Source organism: Phasianus colchicus, chromosome 2 (genome assembly GCF_987193195.1).
Source record: "Phasianus colchicus chromosome 2, bPhaCol1.hap1.1, whole genome shotgun sequence".
Classification (NCBI taxonomy): Eukaryota; Metazoa; Chordata; class Aves; order Galliformes; family Phasianidae; genus Phasianus; species Phasianus colchicus.
This window is the reverse complement of record NC_143437.1, coordinates 96,707,804-96,726,824: the sequence shown is the minus strand read 5'-3', so window position 1 is coordinate 96,726,824 and position 19,021 is coordinate 96,707,804. Positions and strand designations below refer to the sequence as shown.

At 43.6% G+C, this 19,021-nt stretch overlaps 1 protein-coding gene across 1 annotated transcript; it reads right to left on the bottom strand.

The window, feature by feature from the left end:
• Positions 1–522: 522 nt before the first annotated feature.
• Positions 523–16,157, bottom strand: ATP6V1C2 (ATPase H+ transporting V1 subunit C2). Its single transcript, XM_031610762.2, has 13 exons — positions 15,828–16,157; positions 15,231–15,389; positions 13,641–13,708; positions 10,236–10,321; positions 6,552–6,646; positions 5,759–5,850; positions 4,911–5,009; positions 3,867–3,935; positions 2,867–2,959; positions 2,546–2,639; positions 2,140–2,237; positions 1,626–1,755; positions 523–938 (listed from the first exon to the last, which is right to left on the bottom strand). Exons 2-13 carry the CDS (start codon positions 15,357–15,359, stop codon positions 843–845), a joined length of 1,149 nt encoding a protein of 382 aa, XP_031466622.1. The 5' UTR covers positions 15,360–15,389; positions 15,828–16,157; the 3' UTR covers positions 523–842.
• Between the last annotated feature and the right edge of the window lie 2,864 nt (positions 16,158–19,021).

The following is a 19,021-nucleotide window of genomic DNA, read 5'->3' as shown; positions in this document are numbered from 1 at the left end:
TTACCTTTGAAGAGGAAGCAGAGTTGGGAGTAAAGACAGTTAGCGCTCCTTTTTTTTTTTCTTAATAAGAAAACACCATAGCCTTTTGCTGCTCTCCATGTCTTGTTTATCACTGTCTAGTAAAGTGACCCTCGTGATCAGTTTGTTTCCAAGTAGGGAATGAAGGAACTGAAAGTTCCCATATTTTCAAGGAAATAACTTAAAATGGGAATATTTCATCTGGTGTTGTGTGTAAGAGCTTGCCTTGCATAGCGCTGAGCTAGGAGCAGTAGTAACTGTTGGCAGGCAGCCTGACCACTGATGTGGGGCTGGAAACCTACTTCAATTCTGCATTGTCCCCGCTCTTCTAACAGATGTGTTCTAACTGATGTGTCTTGGCAAAAACTGAACTTGTGAGCACTTGGAACCACAAGTCATTCTCCAGTCAATCTTTTAAACTCTTCTTAAGAAACAAACAAAAGCCTTGGGGCTTCGCTTTGATGCTCCGTCCTTTCTTTTTTCCTGGTTGAAGTTTGCTTTGTTACGAAGTCAGTACTGTACAATTAGTAGAAACATTAGCCACCACACCAAAAATCAGCCACAAAACTGTTTAATTTTAAGTCCAATAGAGATTCCATCTTTGTAATTTACCAAAAAATAATAAATACTACCATAGTATCATCTGCCTCGGAAATGTTTTTATAATGCTATGAACTGAAGATGTTTGAAGCCACTTAAAAAAATTACTGACAGTGTTAGAAAAATCTTATTCATCAGCATTTCAATTTGAATTTCAACAGCTAAAAATTCTTATAACATTTGGGTCTTGAAAATTAATAGATGAAATGGTTGGTTTGTTCCTCTTAACTGCCATCGAGAAGACTGAGGTCAATCTTGAAATAGACATAAGGATAGTATTCCTGATTACTCAGTTGTAAACCAGGGATGTCCATGCCAGGCTGCAAAAGGAAACAACATGAGTATCAATAAAAGTGTTGTGCTGTTCCAAGCTAAAGCAGATTGCTTGCTTCACTTAGGTGGAATGGAATCTTGTATTTGCTAGCTTAACAAAGAATTTTCAGAGAATCTGGTGTTTATTTGGTGGTTTTGGTAGGCTGTCTAACACAGTATTGATATTTCCTTTTTTCTCCTTGGCTTAAGCACTGGGAACTTACTGCTTGCCTGATTTCAGGCAGTTGTAAACTCCTTTTGGTTTATCTTGAAAGGTGCACTCAAGGTCTGGGAAAACAAGTATTGCTGCCTGGTGCAGTCCTAGGCTGAGATGTTCAGTCAGTGACAGCCTTCTGCAGAGCAAGATCTCAGAGTCCTAGCATTTGTTTTACATCAGTTCTGTTGCTGGCACTGAGCTGAATGCTTGAAGCTTACCTGGAGGAACTGCCATAAGTGAGCAGACCTATTTCAGGCTGGCAGCTGTAAGCAGCAGTTGCTTACTGAAACTGTAATCACACTCTGCAACTCTCTGTGATAACCTGACCCTACCTGACACTAATCCTTTTCATAAGCACTGGGGATTAGAGCTGTATCCAGAGATCCTTGCACTGTGAAGTATGATGAGGTGTTTGCTCCAACCCCTGGACTAAAATGGGACAAGCTCCAGTTCATGCAGTTGTAGTCCAAATACATACATCCATTATACTTGCTGCTGCAACTTCATCTAGATGTTTGAAGACCACGTTTAGGACATCTCTCAGGCGTTTTACTGACTTCCTATTTGGTTGCAGCAACATTGCTTGGAAGTTCACTGGAAGGCCATATCTGCAAACACAGCAAAATACCCCATTGAATACCCCATTGTTTTCTGCAGGTCACCCCATTCCTGCTCTTCTCCCTCTTCAACCTCCTGGTGCATTTCACACTGGATAGTTTATGCATTGCAAGGTCCCAGTTGTGCTGTGCTGCCTCCTCTGAAAGCACTATTATTTTGAAGCCATAGGGGAACTAAGTACCATTCTTTTTCCTTTAAGTGACCCCAAACAAACATCTCATCAGCTTTATATGTCACCTGTTTTGTAGTCATCTGTACCATCTCCTGTGAGCTCCTGGAGCTCTCTGTAGGGGATGTTCCCCCCATGAAGAAAGTGAGCTGGTACTTTTTATCTTTGATAGGAGTCTGCCAGCACTGTGTGCGTACCCACGTACCTCAGGACTGATTCAACAAAAACTCTCAAGGCTTTCACGTGAATCCAAGCCACAAATGCTTCACTGAAGTTCACTTTCAGCCAGCGCAGTAACGGGCCCTATGAGAACAGAAGTAACAGCACTGCAATTCCTCCTTTGCTGCATGACATGGCTCCATTGCTAATGCCATTGAATGCATCATGGGCTGCTGAGTTAATTGTCAGGCAGGCCATTATTGTCCCCTAGTAGATCAGAAACTTGTGTGACCTTGGGCAAATGGTGTTATCTACCCCATGCCTCAGTTTTCAGTGCTCGTTGGAGCTCACAGGCATCTACTGGCATCAGAAAGCCTCTTCTAAGTGAGATCCTTACACACAGGTAGCAAAGGCTGTCAGTATAGAGGCCAGCAACTTGCTGTACTACTTACATACTGCTGTTTCTTATCAGAAGCTAGCTTCATCAGCTCTTCCTTTTCACATTTCAGTTCCTTCTCATCAAAATAAAACTCTCGAACCATGAACCTACAATTGAACGACATTTGCTCTCACAAGCCATAATCCAAGCAGTATGTACAATCGTTTCTTTTGCCTCTGATGAAGCAAGATGGGGATGTTTTGAAGCTGCTGGCCCTTTAAAGGATTTGCAGAGTGGGAATTGAAGTCACCTCCAGAAAGCAAACGTCCTGTTGTCTATCGCACAAGAGAAGGAAGAACAGTTACTGGATTCTTTGCAAAGCATGACTGCTTACCTGTTCTCTCTAGCTTTAGCCTTGAAGTCATCCATCACTTTTCTAAATAGGGTGACTGTAAAGAGTCCTCCCTCGGCATCCTCAGCAATCATTCTGTGAGAGGGAAAAACCCCTGCTGTGATTTGACATGGCCAATCTCTCACACTCGCTCTACCTTTCCCTTTTGCAGATCTTTCTTTCATTTATGAAACTGAACAATGCCTCACTTTTCAAGACAGATGTAATAAATAGGGAACAAAGGCTTTAACAGCACCAACCACAGTATCTCTGATGCGGACAGCCTGCTTACACATGTACTTTTTTTTTCTGTTTCCTAATATGTTCCTCTGCTTGTTCCATGTATGTGTTTTTAAGACAAGCAGTTGCACAAAGCTTTCCTCTCTCTGTGCTTTCTGCTTCCTCCATTTCAGATAATGTGACAGTCAGAGAGTCACCTCTTACACCCTGGGTTGGACATCATGTCTGCCTTGAGCTGAGCAGAGGAATATTTAATTCCTAGTAAGGATTTTTTTTCACTCTAGCTGTTAATATGGAATATGCTAATGCAAATGGCAGGATGATTCACTGAATTATCCTGTTTTACTACAGAAAACAATTAAAGATGCAGAAGTAGTGATTTTTTAAAAGGAGCTTTCATAAAGTTGTACATGGTTATATGCCTGAATTAGGCCTGGATTACTGTAACAAGCTTTTATCTTTCTAAAACAAGCAAAAGCCTTGTTTTGTTGTTCATATGATCACAGCAAGTGTAAAGAACTAGCTTACTGGAAAAGGGAGCAACAAGAAGCTAATTGTAGGAAAAAAAAATGGAGACTGATGCTTTATCTGTACTTTCCTCCAACATAATAATTTCCACTTTCAAGTGAGAATGATACTAGGCAAATCCATACGTTAACATACAGAGCCTATATATCAGTCAAGGATTCTTGAAAAACTTGAGTGACAGACATGGCAGGGATATCTGCAGCCAGCAGGGACATTAATTTGGGATGTCACTTACTTGGTGGAGCGAGGCACTACCATATCAGACAGGGATTCATAGGTCTTCTGCCACTGTACGTAGCTTGATCTTTGAGCAACACAAAGGAAAACAGAGTAAATAAATGCAATGTACCAGAAAGAGAATGTGTTGATAAAAATAATGAAGCTAATCGCTTAGAGTGGCAGCTCTTTGTGCTGGGCTGTGTGAAAGCAGAGCTTCTTCTGTCCTTTCCTGTCCTAAGTCACTAGCTACAGGGAGGCTTCCCATTATATCATCCTCAGTCCTCCCTCACTGTGGGTCTTGGGATGAGGAAGTGTGAAGCAGGAAGCTGGGGGTGGAAAAATTGAGGCTTCTGGTTTCCATGTATAGGCTGCCATGTGTCCTGTATTCCAGGAGCTCCACATAAGTGTCTCATGGTCCAGTGCTGACGTGGTGCAACGCTGGGAATATGGCAAGTAGCAACATTGGGAGAATGGGGCCAAGAGAAGGGAAAGTTTGCAAAGTGAGTCGTGTTTATAGCAGGAACCCAAAAAAAGATGCTGGTAATAGATTTAATAAACTTACCTAGATTAGCTTTTTGTAACATGTTTTTCAGACAGAAAAGTGATGGTACTGTGCGTGCATGTTAGAATAGTGTTGTACAAAGAGGACAAGTTTTGTGCAGGCTTTTAGAAGGAAGGATACCTTGTACCTTCACAACTGATGGTGACAGCTATCCTATGCGCAGGCACTTACAAATACATGACCAGCAGAGCCCTTGTGGGTTTGACAGGTCTGATTCCTTTTATAAACTGTCTCAGCTTCAGTACAAATCTGTTCTGCCGTGTTGGTTTTTCTTAACTCCTACCAGGAGGCTGTTTGAGAACCTGTTCTGTAACATTTACACATCCTACTTCTGTCCTGCTCTGAGCTGGGAGCAGTCCGTTCCTTTTGCTAATGGATCCACCTGCTCCCCAGACACAGCACAGATCAGCTGTCCCAACTGATCCAGTAGTGCCTGCATCCAACACTTAGGTCTGAAACTCAACATCGCATCTGAGTGTGTGCACACCATCGCCTTACTTTGGCACCACGACTAGCAGTGTGATGAGGTACTCGGAATTCAGAACAAAGTCTTCTTTATGCACGATGTCTGCGAGGGTCCGAGTCAGCAAGTTTCCCCTAAAGCAAATGAGATAAAGAAAAAAATGACATTAGCAGGAACCCAGCAGCAGCATACCATGCTGTAAATATGGTTGACAATAGTGCATCCTAGAGTTGAAAAATACAGAGAAGAGGTGGCTAAAGGACACAGCTACACCATTCATTCATTTTTATTGCAACTCCAGGTAGCAGCACATAGGAAAAGATCATAAGCAATTGAAGATGGGAGAGAAAGTATTTTGAAAACTCTGAGAAAGTATTGCCCTGACCAACAGAACAGAACAAAAGTGAAATGAAAGTGAGATGCTGGTGAGGTAGGCTCAGCAGAGAAGGAAAATAAATGCTTTTGGCTGGAATATTGTAAAACTGGCTTTCTGAAAAGCATTTGCACTGCTTCCAAAGGACACAGCTCTGTGTTGCAAAGAAATCTACTGGCTGACGCAGCTTATCTAATTTTTTACTCCCTAAAATGCAATATATTGGCATCTGGTTTTGACTCTTTACCACTACTTTGTCCTCCCACTGCTAATAAAGTCATATGAGGAACAGCAGTCTCCCCTGAGCTGATTTTAAGACATGCTGCTCACACCAGTTTCCACCTTGGCTTCCCCTTCATCTCTGGATGCTCACTGTGCCCCAAAGTCAAGCACTATGTTTGCACCCATCACAGCACACACAGTTCACTGCACAGCAGTAGATGTGGCATGCACTGCTCTCACGTCATCCATGCAGCATTTCAGAGCTCAACAGGAACACACTGTACTTACACAGTTTTTTTCTCCAGGCTTTGCAAATTTCCTTTAATGTTGTTGTATGCAGCTGATCGGGTCTTTAGGTCTGCTTCTATCTGAGTAACTTGCTAAAACAAAATAAAAAAAGTGAACTGAGAAATTGCTTGAGGCGTCATCCTCACCTTCCTCCTCCTACCTCTGCACTGCAGAGAGATAACACAGCTGTCAACCCCTCCTAAAGCCATCTGAACATAGCCAAGATGGAGCCCACTTCAGTTCTGGGCTCCACAGAACTGCTTAGTCATGGGCGATGGTCTCTGCAGCAAGAAGGACTTGCTTAGCTGTTACTGTGTATTTCATTTGCTATCTACATTGAACAACAGTTCATTCCTTCCTGAACAGGCTGCCAGTGTAAATAATTCATCCAACCTGCAACGTGTTGGATTTAATGCAGGCCAATGATTTCACAAGAAAACCCCAACGTGGAGAATGATTATGCAGTAAGTAAAAACAATAAAATATTACAGTGAAGAGGACTAAAATGTAGAATGTATCAGTGTAGTCTAATAAATCTGATAAAGGTCCATATATTTATGGAATGAATAGGCTTGTATATCTCTATATAGGACAGATATATAGATATTTATTGGTGTTATTAGGGTAGAAATTAAAATAAATCAACTGCTGCAGTGCAGTGAGTTTCTGAACATGCTCCTGCCCAAACCACAGGCAGAACTCTCACTGACTGCTGTAACAAAAGAGACCAAAAACTGCCAAAAGACATGATTCCCCATTCTGAGATCTTCTGAAAACCTGAAGCACAGTTTACCTTTGCTAATGCTTCTGATATATTCTTCAGTGGCTGCTTTATGGGATATTTGGCCATATCCCACTCAAACCGGGTCAAGTAGCTAATCAGGTCAACTGGAAATACAAAGAAATGCATTAAAGCAGACAACTGACATAATGGAAGCTCAAGGCTGAGGTGGCAGCCCCCAGCTGCATCCTACGTAGAGCTTTGGTTGGCCCACCTCTGATTTCTCATAGAAATTCGATCTAGATCAAATCTGCACAAATCAAATGCTCAATCTAAGCATCCCCAAAGTAAAAAATAGTTGAAACAGAGACACTGTTTGCTGCATATGGGCTTCTTCCCAGACACTCATGATAGAGAATATGTGGGAAGTTGCCATGGGGAAACGGGACAGAACAAGCTTGTCCAAGGAAAGGAGGGACAAGTGGGGCTGCTCAGTGCTCCTCACTGCCTGGTGCAGAGTTAACCATTCCCAAGGCAAGGGCTGAACACAGTTCCTTGTGGGTTGCACACAGAGTGAGGAGCACTGTATGAACAGAGATGCATGAGAAGGAATGTGAAAAGTTGTTTGATTGCTACAGCACCAAGCTGAGGGTACCACCCCGCCTCGTGTGACATCAAACACCCTGCCAGGGGAGCACTATCCTTTCCATGGGCTTCTCACCCCACATCAGAGTCAGTTTACCCTATTAGATTTCCAAAGCATGGAAAGTCTTATGAAAGGAGGAGACAACTTCTTATCTAAGGATATACTGAACAGAAAGCAGAAAACACTGGCATGACTGTGTTCTCTCTCCCTTTTAACACACAGATTCAGCCCTTCCTGCCAATGCATGACCTGGAAGCACAGGAAGCATGTGGAAAGGGGGCAAAGCAGAGATACAGAAGTTCCCTGTGCCCCTTTCATTCTCACATTCCTCAGTCTCAGCAGAACTCAGCTGTTCAGCAGTTAAGCACAGTGTGAGCCTTCAGCCCATTCCACAAGTGAACTCCTCGGCCGTGCTCCCAGTTCCCTTCCCTTCTATGCTGCTTCTCCTTGCTGTTGCCCAAGAGAGATGCCTCCTCCTCAGCAGCCCAGGAATCCCACAGGCTGAACGCTTCCTAGCTCTGCTGCACTCAGCCAGCTCTGAGCAGCAATATAAACTACGTCCCCTACAAAATACTTAATTCTTCAAAATCCTTATGCTTCTCATTTTGCCTTTCTGTTCATTTCAGTTTTGAGCCCATTATAAAGACTGGCATTATTCCCACTACTTACCAAATTTCAAAAAGCATTTTGGGCCCACCTTACTACAAAGGAACAGAATTCAGTCCAAACATTTTAAAAAAATCTTTACTTACTTTTCATATTTTTTGATGCTGTCATAAGCAAGAAAGCATTTCCTGCTGCTGTGATATAATAAAATTCCCAGTATACACAAATACAAGTTTTCTTTCTATAAGAGGGGCATCTCCACACGGCTGCTTCCAGCTACTGCCCACCAGCATGCAGAAGGTATATTCATTTAACTGAAAGGGCTGCATTTGCTGATGCTTGCAGTTCTCCTTCCCACAACTCTAACCAGACAATTGCTAGGCACAGCCAACAATTCAGTCAGCTGGTGGTCCAAACTGCTGTCAGGAACTCATAAAGCTGAGCTAAAACCAGAACATCTGTAATCAAAAACCTGAGTGTGCATGGTCTTATAGCCCGAAATCGGACTCTGCAGCAAGAAGTCATGTCTTACAATTTTGATTCTGATTTCATAACCTTCAGTTTTAGGGTTTTTTTGCCATCCAAAAAGGGAAGGAGGAAGAATTCAGTGTTGCTGCTGCTTGTGAGGAATGAGATTGGATTGTAACAGGGGAATCCTAAATATATTTATATATTAAAATGATTAATTTTTTTTTTAAAGATGCAATCAATAATCTTAAAAAGGTCTTAGTTACATATGACTCCTTTGGATGACCAAAGGACTGAAATTGGTAGCATATAGAAGAATCTTCCACATCCTTCTGTTACAACACACGCAGAGCTGACAGGAAGGGAAAAGAGTGTAAAAAGAGGAAACAAAGGAAATAAGTTCAACCTGTTGTTTCTCAAGTCATAGGGATATCGTGATCAAGCTACGAGGTTGTTACTTGAGAAATCCATCGTAACGTGATCACTGTATCTCTACAACCAGACCAAGACTTGTTTCTAGAACTACTACACCCAAATGCATGCTTGTAGCAACACTGCAATCAGCAACCCTCAACATACTTTTCAGACATTTCATTTTATCCTTTCGCCCTGTAACATAAATAAGTGGGATTATTGTACTTGGCCAGTAGTTGCACACATAAAAAGCCAATCTGATTTCATGCACAAAAGACATTTCTAAAAGGACTTTCTCCGCAACCTATTAAGATGGGGAAGAGTCTGGATGGTTAAGGAGTGGCTGAGGTCCCTCGGTGTGCTCAGCCCGGAGCAGAGGAGCTGAGGGGAAGCCTCACCATGGCTGCAGCTCCTCAACAGGGAGCAGAGAGGCAGCTCTCATGGAGCTGTGGGGGGGGGGGGGGGAGTTGGAGGGCAGCTGGAGGTTAGGGACAGGGTCTGCACCTGAGGGCAGTGGGCATGGAATAAGCTGCCCACTTGTGGGCAGGTTTTGAGTGCTGGAGTTCAAGGAGCATCTGGACACCACTTTCAGATACAAGGGTTGATTTTGGGTGGTCATGAATGGAGCCAGGGTTTGGGCTTGACTCTTGTGGGTCTCTCCCAAATTGGGATACTCTGTGTTCTAACTTGTGGGCTCCAGTGATCCTTTACCATGTCAGAAGTGTCCCTGCCTGCTCTTCTCCTCTGCTATACAACAGCTGCCATCAAAGCAGGACAAGGGACAACACAAGGGAAACCAAAGAGAAGTTATTTGTAACGGGAACAACAGTGCACATCCCAGCAGTCTCTGGCATCACCCTGTGAGTGCAGCCTGGCTCCTCTAAGGAAGCAGCATAGGGGCAGGGCAGTGACAAGGCCCTCCTCTCACAATGGAGATCTCACATAGTGCTGATTGCACAGGCCTGCAAGACCTCACCACCTACCTGCTGTAGAACAGCACCACAGCTCCTCTAACAGAGAAAGTACATAATCCAAGCCAGTAGAGTAGGAAACTCCTTAGGCTTTCGTTGTTACTGCAACACTGATTATAGCAGTATTTCTGGTCTTGCTGCTCCCAACCAACTCATAACTCCCTAGGAGTCAAATTGTTGCCCCCAGCATCCACCTGTGATGTTAGAAATCCACAGCTGACAGGCTCTGTCCCAGCACTGCAGCAGGGAAAGCAAAGGAAAACACTAATATAGCACTAATCAATTCCATGCAGGCTTTTAGGACATGATTTAGCTGCCTGGAAGTGATCCAGCCCATGGAGGCCAGAAAAAAGTGCAAGGTCATTTTAGGAATGTCTCCTGGTTTCCTCTTCACTCCTCAGCTCTGGTGTTAGAAATATTTCTTCCACTGAACAGTACCAGACACTGAATATTGTCCTGGCAGCAAAGCTGGAACTGTATAGAGTTTCTATTAACTCTGGAAAAAATGTAATGTGGCTAGATGTGCCCTTAGAAAATATTCCTGAGGGTTGTCTTTTCGAATGGGTGAGTGCTTCAATTCTGAATGCTCATATTCTGAAGCAAATACAGGCAGCATCAATGCATTAACATATCCCCATTCACAGCACCTACCTCCGTTGGCCAGAAGATTTTCCTGGACTTTATCTTTGGAGTCCTCCATAACTTCTCCTATATACTGGACTATTTTCTTAATTACGCTTGGGTGTAATTAACAAGAGAAGCTTCATTAGTAAAGAAACAACACAAACACAAAACAGATACTACAATGATCTGATAAACATGGAAATACCCACACAACACACTTCTGAAGCAAGGCAGGTAAATTTGCAACTAAAATGGCAATAAACAACCTATGGCATACAGCAGAACTAAATTACACTGATTTCTGCAAACACACAGGTAATACCATCTCCCCAGTGCTCAAGACTCCCAAAAGATACAGATTCCATCTTCTGCACACTGTATTTCATGGCTTTCATTGCAGAAACCAGAAGACAAATAACTTGTTTTCACATTCTGAAGATGATGGAGGGATATGAGGCTACACACAGAACAATCCAGTCTAACCCTGGTTGAAGATCTGCTCTGAAGATTAGCTCTGGGATGCTAAATAAACCTTCACAGTTGTTCTTTCTGACACCAGAGAGGAACAGTTCAGAGTCTAGGCTTGATGCACAAAATACTGTACCATGCCCTGGGAGGAATCTACACCATCTCATTCCAACTCACAGCCCTCTAAGGGCTGTTCTTGCTTTCACTGTCAGGCTGCAGATGCTTAAGGACCTCAGGCCAGCTGAGTACTGATGGAGAACTGTGTTTTCATTGACTAATACTGAGTTGGAAGGCTCCATTAAAGGCCAGCTGGTCAAACTCCCCTACAATGAATAGGGACACCTACAGCTCCATCAAGTTCTCAGAGCCCCTTCAGCCTGCCCTTGGGTGCCTCCAGAGATGGGTGATGGGGTATCCATCACCACTTTGTGCAACCTGTGTCAGTGCCTCACCACCCTTATTGTAAAAAGCTTTCTCCTTATATCCAGTCTAAATTCCCTGTTTTAGTTTGAAACCATTTCCCCTTTTCCTGTCACAACAAACCTTACCAAAGAGTCTTTCCACATTTTGCCCACACTCAGGCTGAGGTGAGAATGCAGATGTAACCATGACGTACTCTTGTGCTCTTTCAGATTTTGCTTGTGAAAGTGTTACAATGACATTACTTCATTAAAAATAAAACTAAAAATAAAAAATAAAAGTCATACACTCTTTAGGTAATACTGTATATTAACCATCTCTCCCACTGGGGGCACAGAAAGCTGCAGACAGCAGAACCCTGCAATCTCCAGCCTCTGCACAATGCCCTGCAGGCATGGGATCCAGAGAGTGCTCAAGTAGGAGTGACGGATGGGAACGTCAGCTTTAGAGAGCACCACATTACCCTACAGTGACATGGAAAAACACTCCACCTCCCTGTGTAAATAAATAATAAAAGTACATGGAAACAATAGATCCTGCAAACTCCTGCCCCTTCTCTGCTGTCCTGGCAGGAGGCAGCGCTGACAGGTTTGCGCTGCCTTTATTGGCAGTCCTGTTTATTTAGCAACAGTGCAGCAGGTAGCTGCCTCAGAGGAGCAGGAATGTAAATGTTCAGGTCATTTGAACAGGCTTGAACTCTCCAGATGCTGTTTTCTTTGGCTAAGTACAAGTGCTTGGTATTTTAACCCTTGAATCTCAATTACATACTCAAATCTTGGGCATTTATTTAACACAAAATGATACTGTAATTCTAATTCATTTCTCCTGATAATTCTTTGTTATTACTCTCCTCTAATCTATTTTTTTTATTTTTAAGCACGTTTTCCTTAGTTTTAAATCTCATTAATCCTTTTTGATCAGATAGTTTTACAAACAAAGAAGACAAATAGGAGGAGTCCATATCCAACAGCTCACTGTGTAAAAACCTCACTGACTCTTTTGCTCAGTGCATACATCATGGTAAGTGCCACTGCTGTCACTAACAGGACAGTTAATGGAGTGAAGTGGCATTCAGCTTGAACAAGGAACTATGTACCACCTTGACAAGTTAAGACAAAGGTAATAGTGGGAACATGTCACCTAAAACTCCCCTCAGTGATCTTACATGGACACCACAGCAGGCTTTGCAGAAGTGGGAATTAGCCAAACCCTTCCAAAAATCACTTCTGCATGATTCCTTCAAACTCAGATCACTCAGTTGCTTGGCTAGCTGCTGCCCTAAGTAGCTTTCCAACTTTGCAATGGAATAGATAGATGGCATTGGCACTGTCTCATCCCAGATTTACTCCTATTCCCTTTTCACTACAGCACGAACAATCTGCTGTATGAATCAGAGGCACAAACACGTTTACAAAGACCTTGGGGCAGGTTTCCCTACCAGATGGGGAGAGTCACAATCGAGACAGTCTTATTGATTAAGTATTAAGGTGCTCTGTGCTGCTAAATATTCTGAAAAAGCAAGTCTAAAAAGATCAACATCGAGTACAACCCAGTGATCAAATGTTATCATCCTATTTCAGCCCCACTGTGGTACCAGTAAAGTCAGAAAATTACGCTAGGGAGAAACGTATTCTGGCAGACTTACTTTTATGCAAACTGCCTAACATAGGTTTGAACAGCTTATATCAGAATCTCTGTATGCATTTGCACCCACCAAACAATCTATGAAAGCACAAGGCATATTCAGACAGGCAGCTCTTCACTAGGCCTGTCTAGGGGAAAAAAGGCAAAAAGCCCCAGAGCTGACGTGGCCACAGCTGTCTGCGAGGTTTGCTTCCAAAACAAAAAAAAAAGGTTTCATCAATAAAGACTACTTTGTGCCATAAAGTATCCTAAAACCTGGCATTTCCTTAGCATTCTGTACTCTATTATCCTTTGTCCACCCAGGTCAGCTTGGCCTGAAAGGCAAACTTGGCAGAGATCAGCAAGGAGATCATGTGAGCCTCCCTGCATAAATGGGTTTGACACAATGCCAATCAATATTGTGGCTTTCCAGGAGTTTAACAGTCTGAAAGGAAGAGTACCCGATTTCATTCAGAAAAATTTATTCCTTATATCTCCTATATCTGGTTAAAAAAACCTCAAATATTCTGGGAAAAAGAAAACTGGAGAGGTCTTCATATTTTCTAAATATTGCTTTATTAATTTGAGTTTCTGGATGGAGGAGGAGGTTGTTCTTCAAGAATACAAAAAAATCACAGCTGTTTCCCTTTGAGAACAGCTTTCCTTGAAAACAGCCACTCAAGCATCACTGTTTAGACAGAACTGACACTGGCTCCATTTAGCCAGGTTTTAAGGGATGGTCCCTTCCTTGTGATGACTCTGTGACAACTGACACAAGGATTAAACCACAACACAAACCCATCCACTTCAGTTCAGTTGTAGTCTGGGTTAAACCAACTCTGAGGTGAGTCCAAGGACACACCATCCCATAAAAACAATGTCTGTTCCTCATTTGTAGGTAGTAAATAAGACCTATTTTACCTTTCAGCAAAGCTATCAAGTTTTCCCAACTCATCTGACAGACCAACAAGAGCATCCAGTGTCCCCACCTGTACAAGAGATGAGAAGCAGGTGAGAGATGCATGTGTCCAAGGATTCTGTCAGCAGTCTTAGGGACTCTGATTTGTGAATTAAACAGTTCTGCAGAACATTATTCAGTCAGTGGATAATAAAGCAATTCCTTTTCTCAAGACCCAGGCACAAAAAGCCTTTTCCAATAAAGGAAAAAGTGTATATGATGTCTCAAGATCAAGCATCAATATCTTCCTTCCTGTTTTCATTCCTGAGTCATCGAGTAGCACAGAATTTTACCTAGCAAAATAATGAGTAGAAATGCATACAGCATACACACAAAACAAATCCAATGTACTGAGAGAACCAAGGGAAGCAGAGTGTATTCAAAAGAGGGTCTCTGCATTCTTTCCTATTGCCAAACACTAAGCCTCTCAAGACACCATTTTCCCAAGACCAACATCTGCTTTTTGCATGACTCTGTCACAGTCATAGTTCTATATTTATGGTATTGCAGTGCATTGCCAAACCTCTTCTTGTGACGTTGCCAGCTCAACATTATGAAGGGTCAGGCTGAAGGAGTACAGGAGAAGAAAAAAGTCTTGCATAGAACAATTAGCAGAACACAGAGAGCTGGCTGTATGGTCCAATGATGTCAATACTTCGTTTCCCTCAGTGTTAATGGACTCACACCAGTGCTGGTGGCACACAGATGGTAAAATCACAGCAATCTCAGGTGCATGTGTAAAAAGTAGCATGTGCAGTCTGCAGCATCCACGTGCTACTTCAGCATGTTATCACTTGAGAAAAGGCCATGCTCCCCTTTCACTTGCATCCTTAAGTAACTGGAACAGTCAAGCCATAACTTAATCTTCGTGGACTAAAGCCAGACCCTGGCTGCACCATGTGTAGCTTTGTAAGAGATGGGTGATGGCAGCTCCCCAAGGAACCAAGTACTGCATCTGTTGCAGCTCTACTGACTTCAGTGAAACATATTTAGACTTCTCATAGATGCAAATGAAATAAAAATTAAGTGCAGATCTTATGAAAGAAAAATTAAAGAAAGCAAAGATAAGTTTAAAAAAAAAAGTCACGAATAAATGTTCTCACTGATATGAGGCTATACAGCCAGTAATAGAGCTGAATATACACACATCTATTTCCTACAGAGTAATGTGCATTATAAAGAACTGTCTGCTCTGTCAGTGGTCTCACTGGAATACTTCTGGATACTGAGCTGCTCCCCATGCATTAGCAATTCGAGATGTACAATGCTGTGTGACTTTTGTGATTGGAAGCAAATGGTACAGAGATGAAATATATTGTATTTAACCGGTCACCTTCACTCCTTACACATGTATCCTTCCCACATGAAAGTCATCTTCAAGCAAAAAGACTCTTGTCTCTCCCCAATCAGTTTTCAGTAGACTGAACACAGCTCACCCCCAGTCGCAATCTTTTTCAGCTCTCTGAAATGATAAATCTCACGTTTATCCCAGAAATCCTTAGTCCTGGCTGGGGATGTTTTGTCACCCATACCCAGACCCTCTCCTCACTTACCTTTAAGTCTGGAATATGGAATTTGCTGTTGCTGGACAAGTTGGATTTGGATGTCACCGTGTTCATTCTCTCCCATGCCTGCAGGTTTGTTTTATCTCCTGGGGCAGAAATCAGCCAGAACTCCGACATGATCCTTCACTTTCCCTTCACTCCTGATCACTGTAGAAACACAAAGCAGGTAAGAGGCTAAAAAAAGTACTATGTAGAATGTGTTCTTCCCTAAGAACCAAAAAAGTTGAAGTGGATTATTGATCTTTTGGTGGCATAATTGCAGTGAGTCACTCCTGTCTCAGCCTGAAATGGAACATGACCTTCTCCACAATGTCACACACACAGCACAGCAGTTCCTCCTTTCTCAGGGTTATTCCATCCAGCTTCTGAATGAAGAACCAAAGCTCTCTCCTCCCCTTTCCCTCCCCTCCCCGTCCTTTAGCAATGCACCCAGTTCAGTCCCCATCACCGGGCTCCATCGTGATCCCCATTGCCAGGCAGACTCCAGTCACAAGGATGTAATTAAGGACTTCTGTTTGACTAAAATCAACACTCAAATATTTGGGCAAAAGCGCAAGCAAGATGTAGAAAGTCTTCTGAACTTACAGGTGCAGGAGATGCCTGATGGAATACCACTTTCCCCGTGTTTTAATTTCCAGGTTGGAGTAGCAGGGACGGAGGAGAGATGCTGTCAGCGGGACAATATACACAAAGCAAACGACGGCGCAAATCCACGTGTGACAGCCGCGCTGGTGCTAAGCAAACAGATGAGGGCAGGACAGCAAGAAGCGAAACCACACTTCAGCTCTTTCATCCAATTCTCTCGCGGACCCGTCCCGCCCCGCACGCCTTATTCCCCAGCGCTCGCTCCGCAGCGGCCCCCGCCCCTCACAGCGGGTGGCTCCCTGCGGCGGGCGGGGACGCCGTGCTCGGGGCGGCGCTCGGGGCAGGGCCGGGCGGGAGGCGGGAGGCGGGCGCGGAGCCGCGGCGTGCGGAGTGCGGAGTGCGGCCCGGGACGGCGGGAATGGTGCGCTTTGTGGGAGAGGGCCGCGGAAAGCTGGCGGCAGGCGTGCAGCTCCTCGCTGTGCTACCTCGTGGGCACCGGTCCCAAGACAGATCCCTGAGTGACACTGCTTATGGCCGGCCTCCAGCTGGACTTAGAGCCGTTGACAGCAACCCTTTGGCTATGGCCCTCCAACCAATTATTTATTCGCTTAATGGTCTAGCCTTCAAATCCGTATCGCTTAACTTAGAGACAAGGATGTGGTGCGGGACCACATCAAAAGCCTTGCACAAGTCCAGGCAGATGGTATCAGTTGCCCTTCCTTTGTCCACCGATGCCATCGCTCCATTTTAGAAAGCCACCAGATTGGTCAGGCATGGTCTGCCTTCAGTGAAGCCGTGCTGGCTGTCTCTAATCTCTTGCTCATCCCTACTGTCCCCTGACATGTTTTCTAGGAAGGTCTGTTCTATGGCCTTCCCAGGCACACAGGTGAGGCTCATGGGCCTGTAGTTCCCCGGGTCTTCCTTTCTCTCTTTCTTGAAAATGGGAGTGATGTTTCCCTTTTTCAAGTCACCAGGAACTTCACCTGACAGCCATAACTTTTCAAATATGATGGACAGAGTCTCGGCAACCGTGTCAGGCAGTTCCTTCAGGACCCTGGGATGCATGTCATCAGACCCTAGAGTAGTAATGCTAGAGTTAAGTGTCTCCAGCATAAGGCTGAAGGAGCTGATGGGAGATGTCCTCAATCACAGCCTTGGACTTGGATAGCTCTGTTCCTGCATCACATTACTAATGGAAAGGTTAAGGTCTTAGACTCTAAATTTATAGGCTGTCCAGACAAGATATATTGTACATCTATCTTCCTTTGCTCCCTTTAACATTTTTAGTGAGACTCAAAATACTTATACAGAGGATGAAAGTCTCTACTCAAAGCTCCCCATAAAGAGACACAAAGAAGACTTCTGGTTAAAATAATCACCGTTTCAGTTTATCTGCTTGCTTATTTTAGTTTATTATGACTGTGAAGAGGAAAGGGACCTCGGGGTGTTGGTTGATGCTCAGCTGAACATGTGCTGACAGTGTGCCCAGATGCCAAGAAAGCCAACGGCATCTTGGCCTGCATTAGAGATAGTGGCCAGCAGGAGCAGGGAGGTGATCATCCCCCGGTACTCAGCACTGGTGAGGCCGCACCTCAAGTATTGTGTTCAGTTTTGGGCCCCTCACTACAAAAAAGACATCGGGGCCCTGGAACGTGTCCAGAGAAGGGCAACAAAACTGGTGAGGGGTCTGGAGCACAAGTCTTATGAGGAGTGGATGAGGGAGCTGGGATTGTTTAGTCTGGAGAAGAGGCTCAGAGGAGACCTTATTGCACTCTACAACTTCCTGAAGGGAGGTTGTGGTGAGGAGGGGTTTGGCTTTTTCTCCCAGGCAGCAAACAGGACCCGAGGAAATGGCCGCAAGTTGTACCAGAGGAGGTTTAGGTTAGACATGAGGAAAACTTCTCTCAGAGAGTGGTCAGGCACTGGAATGGCTGCCCAGGGAGGTGGTGGAGTCGCCACCCCTGGCAGTGTTCAAGAGGCATCTGGATGAGGAGCTACAAGATATGGTCTAATGGCTTGTGGTAGCAGTGGTAGTGGGAGGATGGTTGGACTAGGTGATCTTGTAGGTCCTTTCCAACCTTGTGATTCTACGATTCTATGATTCTGTGATTCTATGATTATTGAGGTGGGTGTCAGCCTCTTCTCCCAGGTAACAGCTATAGGATGAGAGGTAATGGTCTTAAGTTGTATCAGGGGAGGTTTGGGTTGGGTTTAGGAAATATTTCTTGTCAGAAGGAGCGGTGAGACACTAGCACAGGCTGCCCAGGGAGGAGGTGGCATCACTACCCATGGAGGTGTTCAAGAAACATGGAGACATGGAGATGTGGCACTGAGGGATGTGGTCAGTAAGCAGGGTGGGGATGGGTTAACAGTTGGACTAGATGATTCTAGTGGATCTTTCCAACCTTAATAATTCTATGATTCTATTCCGTTTGTTTGGGTTTTATTTTTCAGCCACAGTGTTCATGTGGGCACACAATAGGACTTTAGTGAAGCTATACAAAAAAACTAGCCAGGTGTCTGGTGACATTCATAGTAATGGGGATCACTCTTTAATCTTCTTTCCCTCTTTCCCCCCACCCCACTTTTTTTTTTTTTTTTCTTAAGGCTACATTTTAATAATGAAAACAGAATTAGTTCAGCTATGTACATGACATATTTCAATCTACAGCCTAGTGATCTAAAAGGTGCAGTAAGCCTCATCAACAAGGTAAAGCAGAGCTTGCCCAGCTCAGACCACATACAGAGCTGCCATGGATCCTTGCTGTAGTCTCAAGATGTGGAAATGCTTCACATTATTATTTATACAAAAATTATGTTCCTGGAAGCTTCTTAAATTTAAAATTGTGCCATCTGATAACACTTGTAGTGAAAAATGTAAAATCCAAGCTGAAGGGTTGTCAGATTTCTGGATTCTGCAATATAAGCCATTTTCTTTCTAAATGTTTTTATTGTCGCTGTATCACTTTTGATTCTCATTTTTTCAATAGGAATAATTTGCCATTGTTCCTTTTATTATAGTGACAACTATTATACTACTTAATTTGTTCTTTTAATTGAAAATTATTGAGGAAGCATCATATTAATGTATAAACAAAGTCCTATCATTTTCTATTATCAAGTTTTCTGGTTTTATTCTGACTTTTTAATCTTTTTTCACCCATTACACATTTTTAGGCCTGGATGAAGAGAGG